The 25,967-nt window shown below is 40.0% G+C and overlaps 1 protein-coding gene across 2 annotated transcripts in view; it reads left to right on the top strand.

Annotated features, from left to right (window-relative positions):
* Window positions 1-9,913, top strand: part of WWC3 (WWC family member 3) — a 106,141-nt gene extending 96,228 nt beyond the window's left edge. The window contains exons 16-24 of one of the 2 annotated variants that reach the window (XM_086609457.1): window positions 310-477; window positions 1,183-1,334; window positions 2,091-2,250; window positions 3,437-3,601; window positions 5,360-5,452; window positions 6,481-6,711; window positions 7,476-7,603; window positions 9,047-9,107; window positions 9,857-9,913. In XM_086609457.1, the coding sequence (XP_086465583.1) occupies window positions 310-477; window positions 1,183-1,334; window positions 2,091-2,250; window positions 3,437-3,601; window positions 5,360-5,452; window positions 6,481-6,711; window positions 7,476-7,603; window positions 9,047-9,107; window positions 9,857-9,913 (1,215 nt within the window). Of the gene's footprint in view, window positions 1-309; window positions 478-1,182; window positions 1,335-2,090; window positions 2,251-3,436; window positions 3,602-5,359; window positions 5,453-6,480; window positions 6,712-7,475; window positions 7,604-9,046; window positions 9,114-9,856 lie in introns of those variants that run through there. The other variant, XM_086609463.1, reaches the window with a different exon arrangement.
* Window positions 9,914-25,967: the final 16,054 nt, after the last annotated feature.

The following is a 25,967-nucleotide window of genomic DNA, read 5'->3' as shown; positions in this document are numbered from 1 at the left end:
AAGAAAATACTTAGAGTTTTGAGCTGTAACAATCCTATCTACATCACTCATACAAATTTGATTTTTCAACTTAAAAAATTTGTATATCTGCTCTGATCTTTTCTGGTGGCAAGAAAAGTGAGAGGCAAGAAATTGATTATTTAGACGTCATAACACAACAGAACAAAACTGTCTCTTTGTAAGAGACACTATTAGTACTTGATCAAGTGAGGTTTTTACATTATAAATAAAATACTCTTTAAAGGAGAAGGTGTCTATCCTGCGATGTATGTTTATCTTATTGTCGTCAATGCTTTTTGTTGTTTACAGGGCATTGCTCAGATAAACCTGACTGATGCAGAGAGTTCTGGTGAGATGCAGCTTCACTGGTATTCTGTTCAGATCTTCACTGGTTCAGACCCCCAGAGAGCAAAGAACAAAAACCAGTGCGAAGAAAGTATTCCCCGGTCTTCTGGAAATGTAACTACAGTTAAAACAGTATGGCCCTGAAAAAGTGATTTGTTTACTTTATTTGACCTGCTGGGTAATTGCTTATGATCTTATCTCAGGTGCAGTTTGTTTTCGAGGTGCTCACAAGGTGGTACCTTGATTTAGCTCTTGTGGCAAGAGCTGGATTTTAAAAGAATAATTAAAAGCTAGATCACATCTGGACAGGTGCTTGAAAGAGTATTTTGTGTGTGTTTGTATGCACGCTTCCAGTCCAACTACCTAAAACTCATGAAAAATGTCTGCCACTGCACTTCAAGAGATTGTCAAGAAAAGCTGTGCAATTTCCATCCTTGGGGATTTCTCAGCCCTTGACCGGGCCATGGGCAACGTGATGTGGCTGTGAAGCTGTCCTTGCTCTGGGCAAGACATCAGACTAGGCGACCTCCAGAGGTCTCTTCTGACCCAACTGCTGAATGATGCTCCACAGTGAGCTAAAGTCTGCCCAGTTTCTGTTGAAGTTGCATTCATGGAGCACCATGTACTTTTTGATCATTAAGATTCAGGTCAGATGTTTTGGGTTTGCGGGGTTGTTGTGGATTGTGAGGTTTTGTTTTTGGTGTTTGTTTTTGTGTTTTTGGTTTTTTTTAAGGAATGTACAATGTCTATGTTTTTATTTTATTTTCTTTGAACAATATACATTAAAAATAATGACCTGTTCAAACAGTTTTATTTGAGGTCTAGTTTACCTTTCAGGATGCAGTGACAGCCCTGTTAGCTAGGACAACTGCCCAGCTGGAAGCAGTTGAGAGAGAATTGGCAGAAGAGAGGGTGAAACTGGAGTACACAGAAGAGGAAATCCTGGAGATGGAAAGAAAGGAAGATCAGGCAGAAGCCATATCAGAAAGGTAAAAATAGTAGTTTAAATACCTCATCAAACAGCCAAGTGATATTTACACTATGGGTATAGTCTGAAATACAGCAGCAGAAACAGCAGGTCCTTATTCTGAGATCTGCTCCCCATTAGTGTTACGAGTATAAAATTCTGTTATTATATGATGATATGCAAACAGGAGAAAATCTTACTTGAATAGCTGACTGAGATTAGAGAACTTGGAATTTGGGGAGTGGGAAAACCTTATATCTAACAGAAGGATATTACAGTTGCTAGGGAGGCAACTGTAATGGGTTGGCAACAGTACTGTGCTAAAAAAAATTAAAAAATTTTGTGGTGATGTGGAAAATTGTCAGAGAGAGAGATGCATTACAATGCTTACGGAGTGAACATGCAACATAGCTCTTAGTATTTTAGGGTTTCTTACAATGCTGTTTCATCATTAATAGTACTCCTAATTTGTTATGTGAGTTGCATTTTTCTTTTTGTTATTGTTTTCTTATTGTTGTTGTAAAGACCAGAACATATGCTTTAAGAAATTTAGGGAAGCTGATTTTTTCTTAATATAGAATTAAATGTGTTTGCTTGTCTGTGCATTTGCAGAAATGCAAGTGGGATATGTTCTCCCTTTGAAAATTCTGTGATTTTGTTGGAGAAATAATAGTCTAAAATGATAAACTGACCTGGATAATGGAATTTATAAACATGACACATAATTGCATGATTTTTTTTTAATACCTACAAAATTCTTGTGATGTTCTGACTTCAGGAGTTGGCAAGCAGAATCTGTTGACAGTGGATGCAGTAATTGCACCCAGACTAGTCCTCCTTATCCAGAGCCATTTTGCGGGGATTCATTAGCTGGACACATGTTTGCAACTCAAGCAGGCCAGTACAGTTCTGGAAAAATGCAGCCTCCGCCACTAAAGGTAACAAGAGAAGACACTGCAGTACGGAACCTGCCATGCTGCCTGGCACACACGGAGTGTGCTACTGCTGCTCCTCGAGTTTGAGTTCAAATTGATCAGGAGACAAAAGAATTAGAAATGACATTAACAACCCTACATGAGCACTGCCTTCATGACAGCGATGTGCCTTTCGAGTTGTTAAAAATGCCCTCTTTGGGGCTGAGGTTTTTTGTTTGCTTGCTGGTTATTTCTGGGCAGAATTAGTTTTTTACAGCGAAAGGCAAGCTCAAGCTGCTTTCACTGTGGCCTTTATCTAATCTGTAAACATGCACTTGTATCAATGTTAGTGTTGACCCGAAATTGTAAGAGAAAAGATCATGATCAAATTCCCATGCTCTTAGAAGTAAAAGTTTTTGAAGGAATTGTGAAGAAATTTAATGTTTTAAGACTTGCATTGCTGTTTCAGTGTTACGATAATTACAGTTGAAATTTTCAGAAAAATTGTGCTGAAACGGATGTATTTAAAATCTTTTGTATTAAGATAGCGAGACATTGAAAATAATCCTCAAAAAGGTGAAATCAGCACACTTCCATTGAAGCAGAGGGACATGAGCTATTTGTGTTGCCTTTAGGGAAGATTATATCTCTTAATGAGGAGTGAGTTATCTTCAAGTTTGAAAGCTTTGCTAGAGTAGCATATGTTTTCTGTATTTTCGAATATTTTCATGCTCTTATATCATTGTTTTAACAGTCTTGCAGTTCCCTTTTGTTGAGTTTCTTCCCTTCATTTGACTTCCTCCAGTTTTAAGGTGGTTGCTTCCTTCAGAGTCACCTTGCTTATTGAAAGGTCACTCAGTTTTTTTCTATCGAGGCTGGAGATCAGGTGGTAGCTTGGTTAATGCCCAATTACCAATCCTGAATGCAGTCTTTGTGCTCTGCAGCTATGATTCACATTATAACTGCATCTCATAATTGTTACTGTTCCAGCAAAGGCTTCTGAAAGGTGATCTTATACTTTCAAATGACTTAGTTTTAAAACTTATTAAAAAATGAGGTGATTCATCCTCTGTTCTCAGTGCTCCTTAAAACTTGAACCTAGCTAGCAGGGCAAATTGTTTACTTTTGATATTGTTGAAATGCCTGATTGTTTCTGGTGAGAGAGAGAAAATAAGGAAAAAATAAAAAAAATCCTTTATTGAAATTTTAGGTGGATAAGGAAACTAACACTGAGGATCTGTTTCCTGAAGAAGTTCCTATTCTTCCAAAAGAGAGAACTAGCCGCAGACCACGAGGCTCTGCTTTTGTTCGCAGTAGCACTATTGTTCGTTCCCAGACTTTCTCGCCTGGAGCACGAAGTCAATATGTTTGCAGAGTGAGTAAGACTTAAAAAGAAAGGGGGGAAGGGGCCTCCACACAAGTTTTTTGTATGTTTTTCATAATTTCTTCTTAAGTCTTTATTGCATTTATAAGAACCATATACTACTTTTTAATACTAATGAATAATCTTTCATTGAATTTAAAAATTGCAGTGGGGAAGAGGTCCCCTGATTCTTTTTCTTTTTAAATGTTTAAACCTGAATTTATTGCATTTAAAATTTAAGAATTTATGATAAATTAGATATTAAGCTTTTTTTCCCCGGCAACCTTAGATGTTATGCTAGGGAGATTGATTTTTACAGAGGTACAATGGTGTCTAATGAGGTGTATAAACAATTAGCTTAGAAGCCATGTTTAAATTTCAGGTACCTAAAGGTTTAGAAAAGCGGACTGAATGCTGCATAATCTTAGGGTTATTGCATAAATGTTCTTATGACTCTGTTTGCTGTCATGACTTAAGGGCAACTAAACTGGTCAAGGGGCTGGAAAATAAAACTTACGAGGAGCGGCTGAGGAGTTGGGGCTGTTTAGCCTGGAGAAGGGGAGGCTGAGGGGAGACCTGATTACAGCCTACAAATACTTGAGAAGGGATGGTGGGGAGGTAGGGGAAGGGCTCTTTACATTAGTGATGGGTGATAGAACAAGAGGAAATGTGTATAAGCTTAGTCAGGGGAGATTCAGGTTGGATGTTAGGAAGTATTTCTTCTCTGAAAGGGTTGTCAGCCACTGGAATAGGCTGCCCAGGGAGGTGGTTGAGTCCCCATCCCTGCATGTGTTTAAGAAAAGGGTGTTTGAACTACTTAGGGATATGGTTTAATGGGGAATTAGCGACGGTTGGACTGGATGATCTCTAAGGTCTTTTCCAACCTAGAAATCTATGAATCTATGAATGTCAGTCATAGGATGCCTGTTACAGCAGGACCTAGGATTAGAACCCGGGTGCACTGGTGCAAGTAACTGAGGATCGGCACAACAGTTTTCAAGCTCATGTTGGCTGGTTGGTATGTTCAACAGCAAAAGGCTGATAAGCAGTTGGCTTACGGTATTGCAGATCAATATTGGTGGAATGCACAGCTTTAATAGTCGTCTTTCATAAGCTTTTGAGAGCTTGAGATTGAAAGTGCATTAATGGTTTTGAACTTTTATGCGTTTTGCTAAACCAAGGATCTTGTGGTTTTTGCTCCCTTGTTTACATTGCACACAGTGCATCTATGGACCCCTTCACATTCTTCAGTTTGATTTCTGGATTCCGTATCTGTTTACGATACAGGGAACGTGAGTAAAACAGCCTCACACACCAGAACAAAGGTAGTGCAAAAAGGAAAATATTGTTAAACATCCTCGCTTAGTCTGCATTTATTTAAAATCAGAAATGGTTAAAAAAGCAGGAGACTGTATTGTTCGTGCCCATGACAGGAAATGCTTTAGGAAGAAATAGTATTGCCTTTAACTCCCCTCTCCCCATTATTTAGGTTACATTGTCTTGGATATTTAGTGAATGCTTGATAAAACTTAGCTGTTAAAACATGGATGATTTTGAAGTTTTCTTGAATTATTGTAACTCTACGCTATAAGCACTATTACATGCAAATTTTTATAAATAGTTAAAGCTGAAAAAAATCAATAGCTTAAGACAGTTTTCAGTGCATTTGAAAAAATAAATCTCAAAACAGCAACAAAAATATATATCTCCAGATTTTTTAATGTAGACAACCTTGTAAGTAACCTGTATTTTCAATGTCTTTCTAATCAGCTGTATCGCAGTGACAGTGACAGTTCAACTCTGCCAAGGAAGTCCCCTTTTGTCCGGAATACATTGGAGAGGCGTACTCTACGGTATAAGCAGGTATACCTAGGAAACTGGTTTTTACTTTTCGCTGAATTGCTGGAACACAATTTTTATACCTAAGCTTTAGATGTCTACAGGTAGATTCTGATGTTTTTAGGAAATGTATAAGGCTTCTGTAATGTAATTGTGGGAGAGGTGCGTGGTTTGTTTTTTTTAAGCTAAAAGGTGGACATAGAGAAGTGAAATATAGTTATGAACAATTACTGAGGAGGAAAAGAAAAGTGTGGCAGACAAAATTTAGTTTAATAGGGACTAAATTTCTATTGATTTAGATGTAAACTTTGTTAAATCTTTAAAATCTAATTTATGATGCTGAGTGCAGGCCCAGAGAAGTGTGTGTGAATGTGGCAGCAGAACGTCCAGCTTGCCTCCCACGCAGTCTAGCAAACTGTAGTGTTTGAGGCCCACGTATTCAGGAATTAATAGGTTAAACTCTCTTTTCACCCCCAACGTCACCCTGCACACTGCAGAGCAAGTGGCCAGAGAAGGGCAGGTAAGGTGTTAATGCCTTGTGTATAAATTGCGTACAGTTTAGCCTGGTCAGCAGAAGTTAATTTCTTACTGGTGTAGGCAACTAGGCAGCCATGCCTCCCATTTTGATTCAGAATGTATCTTAAAACCAGTGTTGAATAAAGCCCTTTAAGAGGAATCTTGCTCAGTACACTATTTTCCAAAGTCTTGACTCTGTTACGAGTTTTTCATATTGTATCCTTTTTATATTATCATCATAACATGGAAGTTTAGTCCATAAACTTAAATTAGTTAAGTAGTTCTAAGCCAAAAGGAGACTAAAAGGAGATAGTAGAAAGCATTTATTGAAAAAAGTTTGTATGGTACAGAAAACCCCTACAGCTAGTTAGCCTTTCACTGTGGGATACAAGTAGTCACTCCAAAACTTTGTGTCAAGAAAGACTTTGTATGTCAAGTAAGTACAGAAAATGTATGTGCTATATAGCTAAAGGTAGACCAGTATACCATGTTGAGAGTAATACATTGTGTGTTTTGTTTGCATCCTAATAACTCAGCAGTCCTGCAGATCATCTTTGGCTGAGCTTATGGCAAGGACGTCCTTAGACCTGGAGCTGGATCTCCAGGCATCCAGAACTAGACAGAGACAGCTGAATGAGGAGATATGTGTGTTAAGAGAGTTGAGACAGCGTCTGGAAGATGCCCAACTCAGGGGGCAGACAGATCTACCCCACTGGGTTCTTCGGGATGAGCGATTTCGAAACTTGTTGAAGGAAGCAGAAAGGCAGGTATGGTAACGTGAGATGAGCACTCAACATGTTCAGAAACTTTTGGGTTCAAAATTTCTGGATTGTGATAAGATGTATAAAGAGCTGTTTTTACAGAACTTCAAACAATGAACGTTGCTTCTATATTCTTGAAGTTAGCGCAATAAATATTATTGCACTGGCTATTACCAAACTCTATTTATTTGAGGACAATTACTGGAGAGCGGCACTATTTGCCAATGGTACTTTTTGTTTTGGTTTGGGGATTCTTGTTTTGTGGGTTTTTTTGTTGTTTTGTTTTAGATATTTATTATTGGAACTTTAATAACTTCTTCTGATCTTTGAAAGAAATATTGCTGATTTTATATTTCATTTTTTACAAATATTTGGAATGTTCCCTAAGTATGTGATTTCACACCCCCCCTGGTTCTTGGAGAAAGAATTTGTAGGCAAAAAGTGGCAAAAACTGCACAACAAACAAAATTGTCATTTGATTATCAGAGACAAAGAGTGAGCCTAAATTTATTTTAAGATCTTGTTTGCAGATCTATGTGCAGCAAATCTCATGAATTTTAATACATATCTGTCTGAAGAGCATTAAGAAACAAAATAACATTTGTCAGTCTTTTGAATTTATAGTTCTTAAGAAGATCAACTATTTCAGACAACGTACTTGTGTGGTTTTATTGTGGTGACTGGGAAAAAAAACCCACGTTATTTTAACCTGGATATTCTTGTGTCATTTATTCACATGATCATTTCAAGCATTATATTCTTGTTTTCAGACCAGACAGACGAAATTTGAACATCACCAAGAGCAAGCAGCTGAAAAGATGCTAAAGAAAGCATCAAAAGAAATATACCAGTTGCGTGGGCAAAATCAGAAGGAGCCTGTTCAGGTGCAAACTTTTAGGTAAGTGGTAATATGTACTGAAATAGCACAGCAACACTTCATTAGAGAGGTTAAAGCTCTCTGAAGCCTTTAGCTTAAATTCTGTGTGTCTCCTGTATAGCCAGTGATTTTTAACTGTGTATTGATTTGGACACTTGAGTTTCCTTTGAATTATTTGTAGTGCAAAGAGCCAAAGCTGAAGTAAAATTGCAGTGTTACAGTTCTAAAACACATGAAATTAAAAACAAAAATTAAAAAAAGTCTTAAAATGCAAACGTATCTCAGGTGGTTCTTTGAACTTAACCTAGTTGCTATTAAGTTCAAATGATTTGTCAGTTCTTCAGTGCAAGCCTGTGGGCATAAATAGTTTGTTTAATGTAACACACGTACATGACTAGTAACACTCTCTCCCTAAAAATTGCTTAATAATATTCCAACTTTCTCTCAAGAGGTCTTTTCTTTAGAATTTTTTTCTCCTATGTCATCTGTGTTCACATGGTATGTATCCTCTCAGCTTTATTTTTTGTTCTGATAGTTTATTTTGTGTACAAGTGGCATTGATAAGCAATGTGCATTTCACAGGAAAATTTTATTACTTCAGCATGAAGATTCTTATAATTTTTATTGTAAGAGTAAGAAAATGTTAGTGCAGCATAGATGTGGAGGGCAGCTCAGCTACAATGTTATGTTATACCATGTCATCCAGTGCTTAGGTGTTCAGAATTTTTTTTGCAAGGAATACTTAAGTGAAATAGAAAAGCTGTCTGTCCTTTAATGTAATTTTTTTGCTTGAATTGTGTTGGAAAGGCCTTTCTCACAAAGGTGGGGAGGAGGTAACAGGAATAGAAATTTTAGGGTTGTTTTTACATCTTATGTTTCTGGTAATGAGAGAGGGGTTTTTCTGCTTTATCTACTGAGATATAAGAAGATATGGGGAACTAAATAAAATGAGAGGTAGTAAATGAAGCAAAAGCTTTCTTCCTTGTTTAAATTCTTTCCCTTTTTATGCACACATCCATTTCTTATGACACTTACTTTACAGCATGTACTATTTGCTCAATAAAGAAACAGAAAGATGACTCTGAACAGTCTTTTTTTTTTTTTGCCTCCTTTTTTTGTAGACATTATTGCAAAACGTACAAGGGTGAACTTTGCATTGCAGAAGGGGTTTATGCAGGACTTGTCCTGTGAAACCTTTTTGCAGTTAACTGTGACGGGTTCATGAGTCATATAAAGCTTCCACCTAAATTTCAAAAATAATAATTGTGTTCAACGGGACGTTGCCAAAAGTATACAGTAAGGTTTAATAGTTTTTTTTAAGTTTCTTGTGCTCAAATAAACCATCAGTATGTAAGTAACGAATACTAACCACTAACCAAAGTAAAGAAACCGTGTTCTTGGTGGGGGGGTGGAAATAGTAGACATATATTTGATTGACTTCCTTTTTGTCCTGTTTTATCACAGAGAGAAGATAGCTTTTTTTACAAGACCAAGGATTAACATACCTCCTCTGCCAGCTGATGATGTATGACATGTTGCATTGTAAACATGAAGTATTTATCGCTTTTATTTTAATGAAGTTATTAGATTAGCCAAGTTTCTTTTAAAAAAAAAATGTGCAAAAGCTAATATACACGTTTTGTAAAAAATAAAAAAAGTAAAAAAAAGTAAAAGTAAACAAAAACATATATATAAATATATATACATATATATTTTATAATAGCGACTACAACAAGGCTTGGTTTTTCCTTGTTGTGAAACTGACATCTCTGAAGACAACTTATTTTATAAAAGATCGACTATCCTGTTAAGAGCGTGTACAGTTTTTATGCTGTTTTATTTGACTTAAAGGCTGGAAGACAGAAACAAAGTGAGTTCAGGCAAATTCACTGTAGTGTAATTTATTTATAGTGCCTTTTTTCCTTGAAGGAAAATACCTACTTTAAGATGTATTTTAAGACTGAAATTTTGTTCTTCAGTATTTGTCATACAGTAGAATGGAACCATTGAGCTGGTTTTGTTTCTGATACCTGAAATGAAAATACTATGTTCTAAAATTGTCACTTTTTTCAGCTTTATTATCTGTAGCTTATTATGTACATTGTATCCTTTAGCACTGTCTGTGTTATAGCAAAATATTATCACCTGCAATTTGTTTAACACTGATTAGAAGTGATGTTAAACATTGCAGAATTCATTTGCATGTTCTTACTGTGCACTAATAGATTGTTTTCATTTCAGTTGTGTCTAAAGTATCTTTATATTCTTAACTAGTTTCTCAGTTTAAACGGAGGAAGGAAAAGGGTGACAGGTCTTTGTTTTACTGTTTAATGAAAAGGGAGTTAAAAGAGCAACGTGAGCTGGCTGTGTGGAAAGACCGCTGAGGGAATATTATAGCAATTTCTACGGTTTTAAAGATTCTGATCTGATTCAGAAAAGTACATATATGCTGATTTCGGAAAGCAGCTGCATCGAGTAAGGGTGCTTAAACACACGTTCATCCTAAAGGATGTGCTTTGAGGTTATTGCATGCAAGTTCTGTCGAACAGTGACACTTCCCAGGAGGCAACTGTATAATTCTGGAAGGTACAGCTCACTTGATTGCTAGTTGGACCAGCTAAAATCTGGTAAGATAATTTTACTTGTGACTGCTTGTTTTAATGGAAGACTGTCACCCTAAATTCCCGAGAATGCCAGTTTTATGTCCTTGCATCCTGCAAGTATGTAAAAATACTTCTTTACTAAGCTACTATAATAGTTTCTCATATTTTTCTAATTATACATTACCTACAAAGAGAGGTGTCCAACACAAGACTGACTTTGCCAATTGCTGAAATTTCCTAGAAGGAAGATCATGCTGTTTCTTAATTAATCAATTCCAGATTTTGTATGTCAGGAGATCAAAACTGCAGCAGCCAAAAGCTAAACAAACTTACCAGAACCAATCAGAATATTTTCAAATATTTTGTAAGTAAGTGTTCTTTGTGAGTTTCAAGAGCTTATACTCTGTTCCCTTGTCAAAGATCAAGAAAGCTTGAAAGTGAAACTGAAACTTAATTGCTTTTACCTGTCCAAGCTGAGGCAAAATTAATGGGGAGAAAAGATCATAAACCTAAATCATTAATCAATGAGGATAACGAATGCAGACATTTAATTTTAAGGTAATATTCCCTGTTTCCTAGGATGGCCTATAATTACAGGCATCGAGTGATTCGATTGTATAGAAATACATGTGAAGTTAAAGTATATGTAGCATTTATCGTGCTAACCATCCTGAAATCTGTTTTTGCCAGTAAGCTTCAGTGGGTGTATATTGAGTTCCGTGGGTGCAACTAGGCACATTCAGGAACTATGCAGATAAAAACCAAATCATGTAACAAACTTTTAGTGTTTGGGTAAAAGTCTAGGGACAGCAAGCTTTTCAGTGCTCATTACTTGAACAGACCAGTTAGTCAGAATTTTGTGTCTCATTTTCAGTGGAGGCCCTTACCTGATAGCGTTTATCAAAAGTTACTATGCAGCGACACCAGAAATATGTGCTATATACTAAGAACAGACAACACCATGTTCCCATGAAGGTGGTCAGATACTGGAAAAGGTTGCCCTGAGAGGTGAAGCTCTCTGTCCATGGAGGGGTTGAGGACTTGACTGAATGAAGCCTGGAGCATCCTGGTCACATTAGGCCTGCTTAGAGCAGGGGTTGAGGCAGGGACCTCCATTCCACCCTAAATTGTTCTGTGACTGTACAACAAAGGGGCAATGTCTGGTGGCTGCTCTGTCAGGGGGTTCTGTTGGTGTTTTTTAAATAGTGACCGCTGTGAGACATTGTCAGCGTGTCTTGTGGATCTGTGATTCTGACTGCTGTAATGAGTTCTGTCTTGATGTGGTAATGAGTTATCATATTCAGTATTCATCTCTCTTGTTTTTGTCACAGTTCTGTATGATTGTGTCATTTTTGTATTATTTGAAAGTATTTCTTCTACAAAATAAAATAATTTGCCATAAACAAAAATAGAGTTTTGTTATATGTCAAAGTATAAGACATTGTTTGAGTGGTTTATATTTGCCACATTCCTGATGCTTTCATAAAGAAATTTTGTATTTTGAATAACACAGTCATTTAGGTGAATGTCATGAGTTTTCAAATAAAAGTAAGAGAGGAAATCTGTGAAATCCGAGATCCTGGAGAGGCTACCCTGAAGACCTGAAAGGTATGCAGAATGTAAGGAATGGCAGGTATGTTCTCGTGCTTGTTGCTCACGATAAGCTGACAGCTGTATCAGAGGCTCGTAGTTGAATATTCCTGGAATTCAAGTGTAGCTCCACCTACAACATGTTGAACTGCCTTTTTTTTCCTAACAGAAGTTTGTGATTTGTAAATTTGTATGGGAAGTAAGTTGACGTTAGTAGTTCTGTAATATCTTACTTATGACTAGTTCCAAGGTGGAAGCCACTCAGAAGAATATGATTATACTTTTTTAGGCTGAACCTGACTGCTCTTTTCACAGAGAAAATGTTAAAGCTGCGTAATTGCAGAAAGGCCATTTCTCAGTTGCTCTCTGCAACGCTAAGCTGCAGGAGCACAGGCAAAATCATAGTACTGACATACGATTCCTGTCTCTGCCCAGTATTTGCAAGGCGTTCAGGGTATGACAGAGTTTAGGTTATTTTTAAACGGTCTGCTAGAAATAGTTATTTGGAATAGCAACCATCTCTGTCTCACTACCGTCAGGATCAACAACAAAAGCTATAATGGGTATGTCGGTATGGGTTTTCTGTTATAAGAATGAAGTTTTTTATATATTTCTTGCTACAGTTCTTGTAAGCACTTTGCAAGACTTAAAGGTAAGTGCTGTATAAAAAGAGTAAATTTTTTTTTTTTAGGAATTAGGTGAACTGTGTATTTTGTTTTCAGTGGATGTAAAACTGATGCTTGAAATTTTAGTTAAGAGGGCACTTGACAGCTTGTTTTGCATCCAGTCTCCTTTTCAACTATGGAGTCATGTATTTTTGAGGAAGAAAAGTGTATTTACAGAGAGACTTGACAAACTGCAGGCTAGCAAAAGCAAGAACAATTTTTTCCAAAACATCATGTGAAGAGTATGGTTTTTTTTCCTGAGACCACTCAATTGACTATGTATCATTAGAAGAAAATACCAAAGAGTAGAGTTGATTTGTTTTAGAAATCTGGAAATGTAAATTAAGTTATTTGCTTGCACTTGAAAAATCTCAGTATTCTCGAAGTGAAAAACTGCTTAGGAGCTGTTTCTGGCTTCTTAACAATTTCTGATAATCTCTTAAATGTGTACATGCATATCTAGGTTATAGAACCACATTTTCTATTGGGAATTGGGCATTCTGTACCTTTAGTTTGTTTGCAGGTAGACCATATAACTAAAAATACATGTTCAGCAGAGACTCGATGAGTTCAACTGTGGTATAGAGAAGAGAAAATTAGGAACTGAATTTAAGAAAATCTGGTCAGGAAAAAAATGGGAGATTGAGACCCTAGAGCTCATGTGGTTAGTGCACAACATTACTGTTCTGTGTTTAGGACATCGTGTTTGTGTTATGGAATGTGTCTCATGGTGCAGCAGTTCCCAGGTATAGATGTTTGTGTCTGACCACCTAAATGCTGCTTGCTGTTTTCCATATCCATATTTCCCTCTTATAAAGTGACGAAGGAAAATTGCAGATAACATTATCAAGACAATGAATTAAGTGCTCAGTGTTTGTTCAAATTCCTCCACAGAATTCAATTGGCCTATTAATACTGATTTTAGTGGGCACAAAGAGCAGACACTGGCAAGAAGTTCTGTCACTTTTCCACACTTCATTGACATGGTTATAGCATGTCTTGGGGCTGTTAGTGATCTATGAATTATAAAGAACTATGAGCTGCAGTGCTGCGTATCTGAAAGGCATAACCGAATCTCTTCTCTAAAGGCATGTTTCTCACTCCAGAAAGGTGTGGGAACTTCAGGTGAAGCAAGCTAAGTGTTTGATTTTCATAATAAAATACAAAATTCTGTATGGAGAGTCCATATCAGAAATACAGAGTACAGGAACTTTTTTCAACTTATAGGCAAGATTTGGAGGAGTTGTGTAGCCATTCTGCAAAAAAGTTTTGTACACCCTCTATGAACTGACTTGGTTTGCTGGGCCAGACTGCCTGCTTAGCGCATCCACAAATACCTGCTCAAACACACTGGGACGAAAAGGTCTTCCAGAACTGCATTCCTTAGTCTTTGAAGTGAGTAGAAGTCACACATGCACCTTCAGACACCCATGGATATTTTAATGCGTGCTTGTGCAAGATCTCCCTCTGCCTAACCGTGGCATCTGCTTGGTAATACAAAGCGCATCCCTGGATGCCCTGAAGGGTAAACCAGTCTGCACAATATTCAAATATGGGAAAATGAGCAGCAGTAAGGTGAATGTCCTGAAATAAAACACATTGCACATGTACAAACATGTACGTGATCTTCACAAAAAGCAGTTGCAACCTCTGCCTTGTGGAATGTGATCCTAGCGGCTTGTACAATATTTGTACAATCAGAGCTTTAAAAACTAGTATTTTGTTGTAGAGCTCAAATACATTGTAGAGTATAATAAAATTCTTTAAAAAGACCGAACAAACAACAACCCCCTGCAAAATCCCCCGAAAATACAGTTCTGAGATGTAATAGTTAACTAAAATGTGAAAGGCTAATTGCGGTTGGTTCTTTTTCCCCCCAATTAAAACGTTTTAGCATATTCTAGTTCTTAAATATTAGATGGGAAGACCTAAGCAGAAGTTTTGAAAAGGAAAAGTAGGCTGGCATATAGGAGAGGATCTTTCAAGCAGTGACAGTTGCACTGAAGAGAAGGCAGAAGGCTGCAAGTGGAGTGATGGATGGATGGTAGGGAGAACGAAGAAGCGAAGGTAACAGGGATGAAACCTTTGAGGTAAGCTTGCAAAGCTTGAATATGAAACAGAAGATGGAGGAAAGTCGGTCTGGATAAGTTCGAAATGGAGCACCAGGAGAAGAAAAAATGCAAGGGATGGTGAAATTGTGGTTTGTCTCATTTCCAAGCTGCTGTGATTACATATTTCACAGAGATGAAAGAAAATACGACACCTGGGCATTGCTGCAGAGTCGACAGGAATACTTCTTGATTTGCACACAGTGTACTTACTGTGCTTTTTCCTGGTGAAAAATGTGATTGTTGCTACTGTAGCAAAAAAAAAAAAAAAAAAATCCACAAACCCTTTTAAACATGAGTAGCTCAGGTTAGGAAGGAAAAAAAGCAGCTCGTGTTCTAATGGTGACCAAATAGGTAGGGCAGGGTAAAGAGGCTTGCAGTTTAATCCTGCGGGATTACGGACTGGTCCGTCTCCCTCTGGCCCCGTCTCCTATCAGATATCCTATAGACGGAGGATGCAGTCACATGATTGTTACTGCTTCCTCCCCATGACATCACTGCTTTTGCAGCCATACCACCCAAGAAAGGATGCTATTAAAATCTTTGAGACTGGGCTAAATGATGTTGCATTGCAGGTAAGCAACATAATTCTTCAAAAAATTGATTTGCCAGTCGCTCTCGTGCTGCCGCCCTCGAGCCCCAGCTCTGTCAGGCAGAGTTTCTGCTGGAAAATGAAGCGGCACAGTCTCTGCAAGCAGAGGGTTTGCAGGTGCAGAGGCTGCCTGCTGGCTCCGTGCTGATCCTCCCGGCTGACATCTCCAGTAGAAATGCTGCCAGATGGAGCTTTAAAGCTGAAGAAGGCCCTTTGTCCCCGTGTTTTGCTACAGGAGACACTGCTCCTTCGGGTGTCTGCTGAATTCTGTATTTACGGGAGCAGCCATCATCATCCAGTCGTGCAGAGAGAGAACAGCAATACTGTTTTGCTTGCGTTCCCTGCTTCTTTTTTTTTTCCTGGATGCCTAAAAGAAGTTGTTGTTATATGGATAGATGTGTGTGAGCTTATAAAGGAATGAGGATTAACTTGCTTAGGGGGTTAGTACATGTGTTAGGGGAAAGAGGCTTTTCCCTTATTGTTATTTTTTGCTGACGCGGTTTGAAAGTACCTAGTCCGGCAGGTTTCCTGTGTTAATTTGCTGTAGTGTAAGGTAGGTTTTGCTTGTTGCCCAACATAAGCGTGAAAAATTATTTTCCAGAATGGACATAAAAGATGACAAGCAGATTTTTACATCTTACACAAAATGCTGATCACCAGAAGGCTGAAAAATCCACCCTGAACTGCTTTTTTGGACTGTTGGTGTTTATATAAGCAAAGTCCAGAGTCTGTTTTCATTTCCTGGTGTGGGTGTTTAATTATGCCCTCTATACAAATATATGAAGACATATATTTGTGGAGGAAAAAAGACGACTCTTCTGTGATGTTTTTTTTCTGTATTACTTTTTTAATGTATTTTAGGTTTTGTTTTAGCATTTTATTTAATTTTAAAATTATTCCAATGCAAATGTTGGAATGCAAGAAACTAATTTTTGAGCTTATACTAGCCAGAAAAATAAAATCATACTTTTATTTTCCTTTTTAAGAATTCTCATAAATAATTCTGTGCCTTTGCCAGAGAATGGAGGATGACTCAGCCGCAGCTTCATCAGGCAGAGTCAGGTGACTTTTCATTCCTAGTCTGCAGGACGTTTTCTTATTCTTGAAAATCCTATTTTTTCTTCGAATAAATTTTTCTCACTATTGGGAAAATCTGAAAATCTGGCAGATCTAGGATCTCTGTGTGCACACCCATACTCCTGTGGGCAAGATTTTAGAACTCCTGTTCTGAAGGAGGTCGCACACCCTAGTGAAAGATGAATTCTGGTGTCTAATGATCAGGTATGCAGCAGTGTTGGGATCAGAAAATAAGGAGGAAAGGAAAAAAAGTATATAGTGAATTATTGAAGTTCAGTAAGAAAGGATAACAGTTCTTTGAAACTGAAAAGAAAAATAAACTTCGATTTTATTTTTCTTCAATTTTTCTTTTCTTCTCTGTTTTTTTTTCTAAGACTAAGCCTCAAAAACAATAGAAATACAAATGTGGCACTATATGAGGTGGCAGGGAGGTTGCATCCCAACGACATCTGTGCTGGGTTTGTTCTTCTGGCTCCCTCTGAAGTCAAGGCTGGGTCAATGCTCTCCAGCAATGGCCGTGAGTCGAGCCATACTCTTGCTCACCAGGTGCACCGAGGCTTGACTCTTTGCCCACTCAAAGTGTGCAGCAGAGCTGCCACACATGGGTTTTACAAGTGTGATGAGTTTCCCCCCAACTCCAGATCATATTTGAATGCCCTATGGGAATATAAATGGTGTGGTGGGTTCTCCTGGTCTCCTGATTTGAGTCAGACATCTTTTGTGCAACAAAAGAGAAGGTGCCAGCCTTAAATGTATGCTGAGGCAACTTGGAAATTAAGGACTTTAGTCCTTTATTTAGTTATTTAATTATAAAAGGGTGACCCTGGAAACATCCTCAGCTGGAGGGCTCCCTGCCTGGCAGCATGGGGGTTCTATGCCCTGGCTCCAGGGCTCAGCACTCCATGGGTGCCCTGCACATATGTCGGGGTCTGCCTCGCAAAGGTGGTACCTTTTCAAAGATAGTGGCTGGTGGCTTTTAAACAAGAACTGAAGTTGGAGAAAGGGATGGTGTTGGAAGGGAGCGTTTGCCCTGAAATTGGGACTTTCCTGTCTGCCTGTAGTGAGAGGGCTCCTGGAGTGCTGCAACCTCCCTGGTCTGGGAACTGCTTCATCACAAAACTGTTGTTTGTTGGACTGGAGGGAAAAGTGAGCGGGATCATGACTGTAGCCCAGTGCTTGTGCAGGGGGAAGGGAGAGGCTCCCATCCCCGCACTTCACCCTCTGCTCAGGACCATCTCATGTGTGCTGATGGTCAGTGTTATGTTGCGTGAGTCTCTCTCAGGTCTGACCTACTCTCAACTCAGCATGGCACATGACCCTCAAAGAGCGATGCAGTGCCCATAGGTACCAGTCCTTTTCCTGTTTGCTTGTGCCATTCAGGCTGCAGCTTGCAAGGATGCCCCAGGTTGGGAGTGTATGTGTTGATTTTTCCGTTTAGTGAAATGGAATCAAGTTGCAGAGTAGGAGTCTAATTTGTTTGGTGCATGCGTGGATACATACACACCAGATATTGGGTTTTCTCAGATTTCTTCATCGCTCTAGCCCAGCAGAACCAAAAACATCACACACAATCATTAATGCCAAAAGAGAAACTCTGGCAAGGTTACGGTAGGCTGCTATTCCTAAAACATTTTTAACATATTGCTCTCAAACATCACCCCAAGGAAAAGGTTTCCCTGTCTTGCAGGTGGGAGAGTTTCCTCTTGACGGTATGAAGTAACTCATCTGTAACTGCGCAGCCCATCGGCATCAAACGCAGCAGTAAAAACCAGTGCCCTGCGAACAGGAACACAGTACCCTCCATCTGTGTGAAACTGACTCACTGCTTTCGCTCATATCATGAGAAGTAACATGGTAGAACAGATTATTTGCTTTTTTACTTCAGGTTTATCAGCTTTATTTCAAGCTAAAGGCTTAAAAAGGTTTTCATCGAGAGATGTGTTTAATGTCATCGAACACCCCATTTCAAATGACACCAAGTTGAGTGGGAGTGTTGATCTGCTTGAAGGTAGGAAGGATCTACAGAGGGACCTGGACAGGCTGGATCGATGGGCCGAGGCCAATTGTATGGGGTTCAACAAGGCCGAGTGTTGGGTCCTGCACTTGGGCCGTAACAGTCCCATGCAACACTACAGCTTGGGGAAGAGTGGCTGCCTGGTAGAAAAGGACCTGGGAGTGTTGGTTGACAGCTGGCTCAATATGAGCCAGTGTGCCCAGGTAGCCAAGAAGGCCAATAGCATCCTGGCTTGTATCAGAAATCTTGTGGCCAGCAGGACTAGGGAAGTGATCGTTTCCCTGTACTCAACACCAGTGAGGCAGCACTTCGAATACTGTGTTCAGTTTTGGGCCTCTCACTACAAAAAAGACATTGAGGTGCTAGATGGTGTCCAGAGAAGGGCAATGAAGCTGGTGAAGGGTCTAGAGCACAAGTCTTATGAGGAGCGGCTAAGGGAACTGGGGTCGTTTAGCCTAGAGAAAAGGAGGCTGAGGGGAGACCTTATCACTCTCTACAACCACCTGAAAGGAGGTCATAGCGAGGTGGGGATTGGTCTCTTCTCCCAAGTAACAACCAATAAGACGAGAAAATGGCCTCAAGTTGTACCAGAGGAGGTTTAGGTTGGATATTAGGAAAAATTTCTTCACCAAAAGGGTTGTCAAGAATTGGAACAGGCTGCCCAGGGAAGTGACCAAGACACAGTCCCTGGAGGTATTTAAAAGATGTGTAGATGTGGCGCTTAGGGACATGGTTTAGTGGTGGACTCGGCAGTGTTAGGTTAATGATTGGACTTGATGATTTTAAAGGTCTTTTGCAACTCAAACGATTCTGTGATTTAAGGGGATAGCTTTTGAAGAGTAACTATATACCAGGGCATTTTCCTTCTGACAGTACAACTCTATTCTCTCTGAATGTATTTGCCTTTCTTTGCAGTCCAAGAACTGTTTTTCTCACTTCCTTAATCCTATCATTTTCTGAGTGAGGAGGCAAAGAGCAACACTGGAAACCCAAACTTGGTGCTGCAAAGCCACATGTCATGTGTGGCATGAGGAGGAAAACTATACAGCACCCCGACCCTTCGGCCCTGGCTTCCAGCTCTGTGGCAGTGAAAACAACTGCTCCAGGAGGAAAATTCCGCCTCTTTTTTGTGATAAAGGAGACTAGAAGGAAATCAAGAATAGAACTATACATTCTGCTATACCGGTAGCTTGACTTCCAGTCTGTCCTGTCTTCTGATGCTTTGTTTCTTAGTCCAGATGCTGACAGCTTTCTGAATTTGATCTAATCAAATCTTGTTTCCTTCAAGAAGCAAGGGTGTATGAGATCGCTGCAGACCCACGGCGCTCATCTGTCCAAGCTGATAGGCTGTTAACAGATGGGCATCCTTTAACAGAGATGTTTCATCTCAGTTTGAAAATTGCAAAATTGCAGATGGACATTCCAGAGCCAGCAATGCTTCCCTCTTGCTTTTTCCACAGCCCCGACATCTACACTAACAACGGAATTTATTGGAGGCACCTTTAAGACTCACTGGAAACAGAGACATGGGGCTGAACTAATTTTGCTCATACTTTCCAAGAAAACTCAAACAGAGACTGGACACATGGTATTTCGTACCAAAAGGAAGGTTTCTAAAGGGAGAGTCGTCCCTGGAAGGAGTGGGGAGCAGGACGCCAGGGTGAGGTTTGCCCCTTGGGGGAAGGGAAGCGTAGTGGCCCAGGGGCCTCCCAGGAGAAGAAAAGGAGAAGGAGGAGTCAGGACATCGCCAAAGAGTCCTCACAGTTGCTTATCATCTCCCGGGGTGTGCTGGTGTGCCCCATGTCCCCCTGTGTCTCCCTTTGCCTGCAGTCTCAGCCAGCCCTGCTATCTCCTCTGCGCTCACCCCATGAGCATGTGTGGTGGTTGAGAAGGGGAAGTCGGAAGCTGTGGTTTGGTCTGGAGGGGCCTTTTGTGCCTCAGTTTTCTGCCATTTATCCCAAATGTTCCCTCTCGCCTTCCCCTTCCCTCCTGGACCTTCTCCCCTGTGATCTGGTGCCCTGTGTTTTTTGAGCTATGCTGTGGCTTCGTAGTTTTTTTCCACAGAGGTTACTCAGGGTAAAGCCGCACATCAAAGATGTGGCTGTGTTTAGCTTGCCCACATTATCACAGCAGGAAACTCCTTAATATGTGGTGATATATGACAAAATGCTGCAATATTTCACAGTACGTTTGTGATACTGCAGCCTGCCTGTGCTTGTGTGGCAGGAGACTGAGGGTTTGCCGTGCCATTTACTTGTATACGGAGGCTGCGTAATTAGTCCTTCAATCGTAGGAAAGGCATTTGCCAATTCCAATATCCTGCCTTCCTTCAGTGTTTTCCTAATTTAACTATTCTCTGCTTTGTATATGCCGTATTATGTTTCCAAAAAAGGCCTGTAACCAAGTTCAGCAGTTTCTTATTTTTCCAGAAGTCTGAACCTTGCTCTGATCCAAGGCCGTTTTAACATTTTTTTTAAACACCATCCTTAAGACAGAAGGTCAATAAATCGATCTGCTGATTCTGTCTGAAACTTCTAAGGTGAATAGTCTTAAATTGCCCATGGATAATTCTCATTCTGCGGAAAACCACCCGCTTAACTTGCTAGTGATTCAGCCTGCTTGCTTTTGCTGAAGACATGCCGAACAGCATCTTACTACTTTAGAAGAATGTTTCCTAACCATTTACCTGCCTCCTATATCCTATTGAGTGTGATATCACGTAGCTGTTTCTAGATCATGGTCTCCTATGTGGCAGGTGATAGAAGGGTAATTACATCCACCGCTCTTGGCATTCCTGGCTCCAGGCTAAACAGAGGTTGTTTTCTGACCCCTCCCCAAAAGGCATACACCACTAATCATCTCCCTGTACTTTTCATTCATGTCCAGCATCCCCATTAATAATCTTGGTTGCTGACTTCCTGAGCTATCAGGCCCATTTTCTCTGGCCAGGTGGTACTGAAGACCTGTGGTGTAATGATGCTCAGCACTACGATCTCGCTCCATCAGCCTTAATCTCTTACAGCTCTTTCTGAACTTTGACTTCTTCAGCTTACTCTACAGGCAGCACTGACCTCCTCATTGCCTGGATTTGAGGCCTGGGTGGAGAGTGCTCTGTGTTCATCTCTGCAACTAGGTCGAAGTCCTTCAGGATGGGGTCCTTCAGCACCCAGCTCTCCAGATGAGATGTCTTTGCTTGACAGATCACATTGAACAGTTAATGGCCGTGAAGCTGAGGCACCATGCTTGGCTGTTTTGAGAATAAGGTGCGAGGAATGGCCAACAGAAGCATCATCTGTCAGCACGAAGGGGTCTTGTGATGATCGCCGGTTAGTAAACCAGTAAGATTGCATTGTTCATTGTTGAGTACAGGGATTTTCACAGCCCCCACGCTCCTGAGTTTTTGCAGTACCTGCTGTCATGTCTTGCCATATGAGCACAGCTAACCTGACCAACCATTCAGATCAGTGGAGTGCTCAACTCTGATGGAGTCACGACTGAAATGGCGATGAATCACTTCAAGAGCACTGTATCTGTTTTATCATTGTATGTGTGTTGATATCAGGCCATAGAAGAGCCCTGAGACACGCTGTATTCTGCTTTTGTGCGTTGCCTAAATCACGCCACTTTTAGAAGCAATGGAACAGATGATGCTTTGGATGCCCTGGAATAGTCTCTCCAAACAAATGTGAATTGAAGAACTTGCAATAGTCCTTTAGGCTTCTGCTTTCTTCCCCCAGCCTCTTGCCAGGTTCACTTCTTCTTTATGCTACAGCAGAAGAGTCACTGAAGAGAGGTACACTTTGCTGCCTGCATACTGTTAGATTTCACACAGCAACCGCCCCACTATTGTCTTCAAGGAAAACAGCATACAGATGAAAGTGTGTAGGTGAATGTTCATCTACTAGAAACATTTGAAATGTTGAAGTAATTCAGTAACTGTGATCTGTTGAAAATAACTTGAAACTTGTTGGAATTGCATTAAAAAATGTACTGCCTGTCTCAGTGCAATGTGTCCAATTAAAACAGAAAACAGGATGAGGAGAACATAGCATGGAACTAGCATGTCTAGTAGCAATAGGCCAGGGCCAAGACTTTTCCTTTGATGACTGTTCAGCTAGTTGTTTCCCATCAGTATACTTTTCAGCTTCTTTGAACCATGGGATGTTTTGGTCTGTTCTTGCGGTGTCAAATACGTTTCAGATCCAGTCAGTCAGTCAACATAATACCTAGAATGTCAGTTTACCAATAGAGATCTTCGAGCTGTGGCTTTTACATTTGCACATGCTGTAACAGTGCTATAAAGCTGAGAGGTTGTCAGCATTTCCATTGTAAACATAATTTATCTCTCTTCTGTAAAACCTAACTCCAAGCTGCAGTGTATCATACCACTGGTCTCAATCACATGATGAGTTTACTCACTGAGACCTGCAGAAAAAGCATGACTTTAAACATGTTAATGCTAGTACCTTTTGGTTTTGGTTTTGTTGTTTTTGGGTTTTTTTTTAATAACAAAAAGTGAGTAAATGTAACAGAAGAGACCTGCAGTCCTCGGGATACCTGCTGTGCTTTTTGGCATGTTCCAGCCCATTGGACATTTCACTGTGTTCACACCCCGGCTTCTGTAGATTGTTTGCACTAATCTCTTCTTTGCTTTCTTTACATAGGAGGCTTCAGTGATTACTTAAAAATTATTTGGCTTCTTACAGTCACCAAGCCTCATGGGCTAAACTTTGCACTTGCTTTTTTGACCCTTAACCTCCAGCTGCTCTCATGCAGCACCTCCAACGTTTGTAGGGCAACGTCTCTCTTTCTGGCTTCAGAATATTGTGCACCAAGCAAGGTCAGCTGAGAGATCAAGGACTGAACATCAGGTTGACCTGGCCTAAGGTTTCTGGATGATATCTAGGATTATGTGGCAGCTAGGAGAGCCTCTACCAAGAGGCATAATTGCCAGTCTAGCACTGTGACCTCTCTTGATTTGTGAATCAATTGCTGCCAGGGCCTTGTTCCATCTACAGGACCACAGTAGTCTGGCATGGGTCCAAATCCAAGGAAATCTGCTAATCAGAACCCTCCGAGTTCAGGAGATATATAGTTCAATCAGATTTCTTTGTTTCCTCATTCAGTTTTTAGCAAGAACCTGTTTACAATTATTAAAGCAGAGTGTTGATGAAAATGTTTGGCTGTAGGTGTACTAAGCTAGTCAGTAAAAATGAGATCTCACTGTTAAGAGCTGAAGAAGACTCTTTACTGTATTGCAGGGAATAGAATGGCAGATGTAACTCGAAGTCGATAAAAGCGCAGCAATGGGGAAAACGTCCCTAAGAGACCACAGAATGATGGGCTCCAAACCAGCCACTGCCTCTCGTGAAAGATGGCCTGGAGGCATAGCAGACTGCTCAGTGAAAACGTTGGATGTCTGCCCTAGGAAAAGTTGGTGGAATGCCAGGCATTATTAGGAAAAGAATAGGAGACTAAGCAGAAAACATTCACCCTTGCACAAATCATGTTGCACCACATCTGGAAAAGCAGTAGAATGGACAGCAAGGGTGTCTAAAACATAGAACAACAAAGGGACAAAATACATACCTCCAGCAGTTACTCAGCAAGGTTCAATGCCTTTCAGTGTGTATAAACTCTGTCAGAGTATCCAAATCTCGTAGATGCTCAGGTGTCAGGAGTGGCTATGAGTTGCATTTGTTACCAATTCTGCACGTAACCGTATTGCAATGTTTTCTTTTGAATTGGCAGTGGTCCGAAATTCCGAATTGAATTGAATGGTCCGAAATGGTCGGACTCATTTGATGAGATGTGGATGTCTACCTCTGACATCTCTTTGTAATCAGTAAACAGAAATTAGTGCTTCTGGGAAAAAAAAATCTGTCTCATTCTAATGTAAATATCTAAAATACATCAGATAAATTGCATCTGAATAGAGTTTACTTCTCCTCATCATCTATTAAAGGAGTCTAGATTTTAGTGTCCAGGGCCTAGTGTAGATTTCTCATGCTAGGTGAGACAACTCACGCCATGAATACTCATACTTTTGCCATAGTCAGAGTGGACTGCTGCAGTACACCTGGCTATAATTCACGTTTGGATAAGATTAATTTGCCCTTAACCTATGTGTATTAAATTAAAATCTCTATAATTGAGTTATTTGTCTCTGCAAGCATCTTAGGAGGGCAAGTTAGCTCAACCTGAAATAAACTTCGGAGGTTATTTCAGATGCCAAAGTAAGGTGAGACAAATAAATGAAAGTTAAAGAGAAAGAAAGTGATACTTATGGTGCTTAGTGCTAGGATGTAAGATAGGAACTCTGTAGTCCTCAGTTCAAAAGTGCTGAAGCCAGGTTTTATTTACTAAAATTGAGTTTTGCATAATCTGATACGACACCTCTCTGCTTTCAAAAGCATAGTATCTGAAGTGAACTTTAAGGCTGATAACTATCCAGCTAGCTGCAATTTCCAGGTATTGGTACGCTACCTAGAGTTCAAAGTATGTTTGTTTTCTTAGTCTTCCATGGCTCTGTGGTCTCTAGCACATTTTTCTCTCCCTGGATGTGTTGTGTAGCACGTATTTTTGGGGTAGATTCAGGCTGAGATTGTAATTATTCCACATACTTGTGGTCTGGCCATCACAATACTGTCATGTGCTGGTCATTGACAACATACTTAGAAAGCTATTTTTTATGCGATATAACTAGCATGTTGGGTTGTTTTCCTGTAGCATTAAGGAAAACTCGCCAACACTTTCGGCACAAGAATTCGCAGGTTTTTTTCTGTAACAGGGCAGGCTGCCTCATGCAGGCCAGCAGCAACCAGTCAGAACTGCGTGTTCTTTACAAGTCCTTCTTCACTGTATGGGAAGTATAGACTGAAGTAAATGATCTGCAAAATACCGTAGCATTACAGCATAACAGCACGGTCTAATCCTTTCACCTCATTTCAGCTTCCCATTCCAGCCCTCGGTCATGGTTTTCAAGACACTGAACTCAAGGTCTACTTGCAACTTAGCTCTCTGGTGTCAGCCACAGCATCCTACATTTAGGCTTTCATTTCCTTTAGCAAATGTAGGAGCGTGCTCTCATCTGTTTGGCGAAATACTGCTATTCTCAATTGTCACCCCACTTGACTGCTGCTTTTTAAATTGCCTCCATCCTGCAGCACCTTGTTTGTGCTCATCAGTGCTGTGTGGGACACCTGCTCTGCATTTGGTTTCCTTCCCTGGGCTGCAACTCCCTTGTTTGATTCTCTTTCAGACAAACATGCCATGGTGCTTGGAGATTACTTGGTTTCTGCACTTGAAAGAGTTTCTGCAGAATTATAATGGTGACTTGCTGGTTGCCTGTAAGATAATGCTTTTCTCAGCTGCTCGTGCTGAGCGCATTGTCTGTGTTGTCCAAAAAGTCCTATGCAGTGGAGTGTAAAGAGCAAACACGGACAAAGCTGAGTATTCATGCTTGTTACATCCCTAAAGTCGCCACTGGGAAAAAAAATTAAATGGAGAGGATTCAAGTAAAACAGATGAAAACAGAGAGGGGTGAAAAAAAGGCAGTTAATAAAGAGGGCCAAGCAGAGCAGCAGGGAGTATGGAGAGTTGATTAAAAGCTTATCTGCCATGTTTTTGCCCATTCCAATTGCATAATTGGGAAATTTCTTCACAGATTTGAAGATCCAAATTCTGTACTCATAAAATCCCCATTTCTGTACCTGATGGAGGAAAGTGGGTCGCAG

Source organism: Tauraco erythrolophus, chromosome 1, assembly GCF_009769465.1.
Source record: "Tauraco erythrolophus isolate bTauEry1 chromosome 1, bTauEry1.pri, whole genome shotgun sequence".
NCBI lineage: Eukaryota > Metazoa > Chordata > Aves > Musophagiformes > Musophagidae > Tauraco > Tauraco erythrolophus.
Note: the sequence above shows the minus strand (reverse complement) of the source record. Positions and strands in the feature narration are given on the sequence as shown.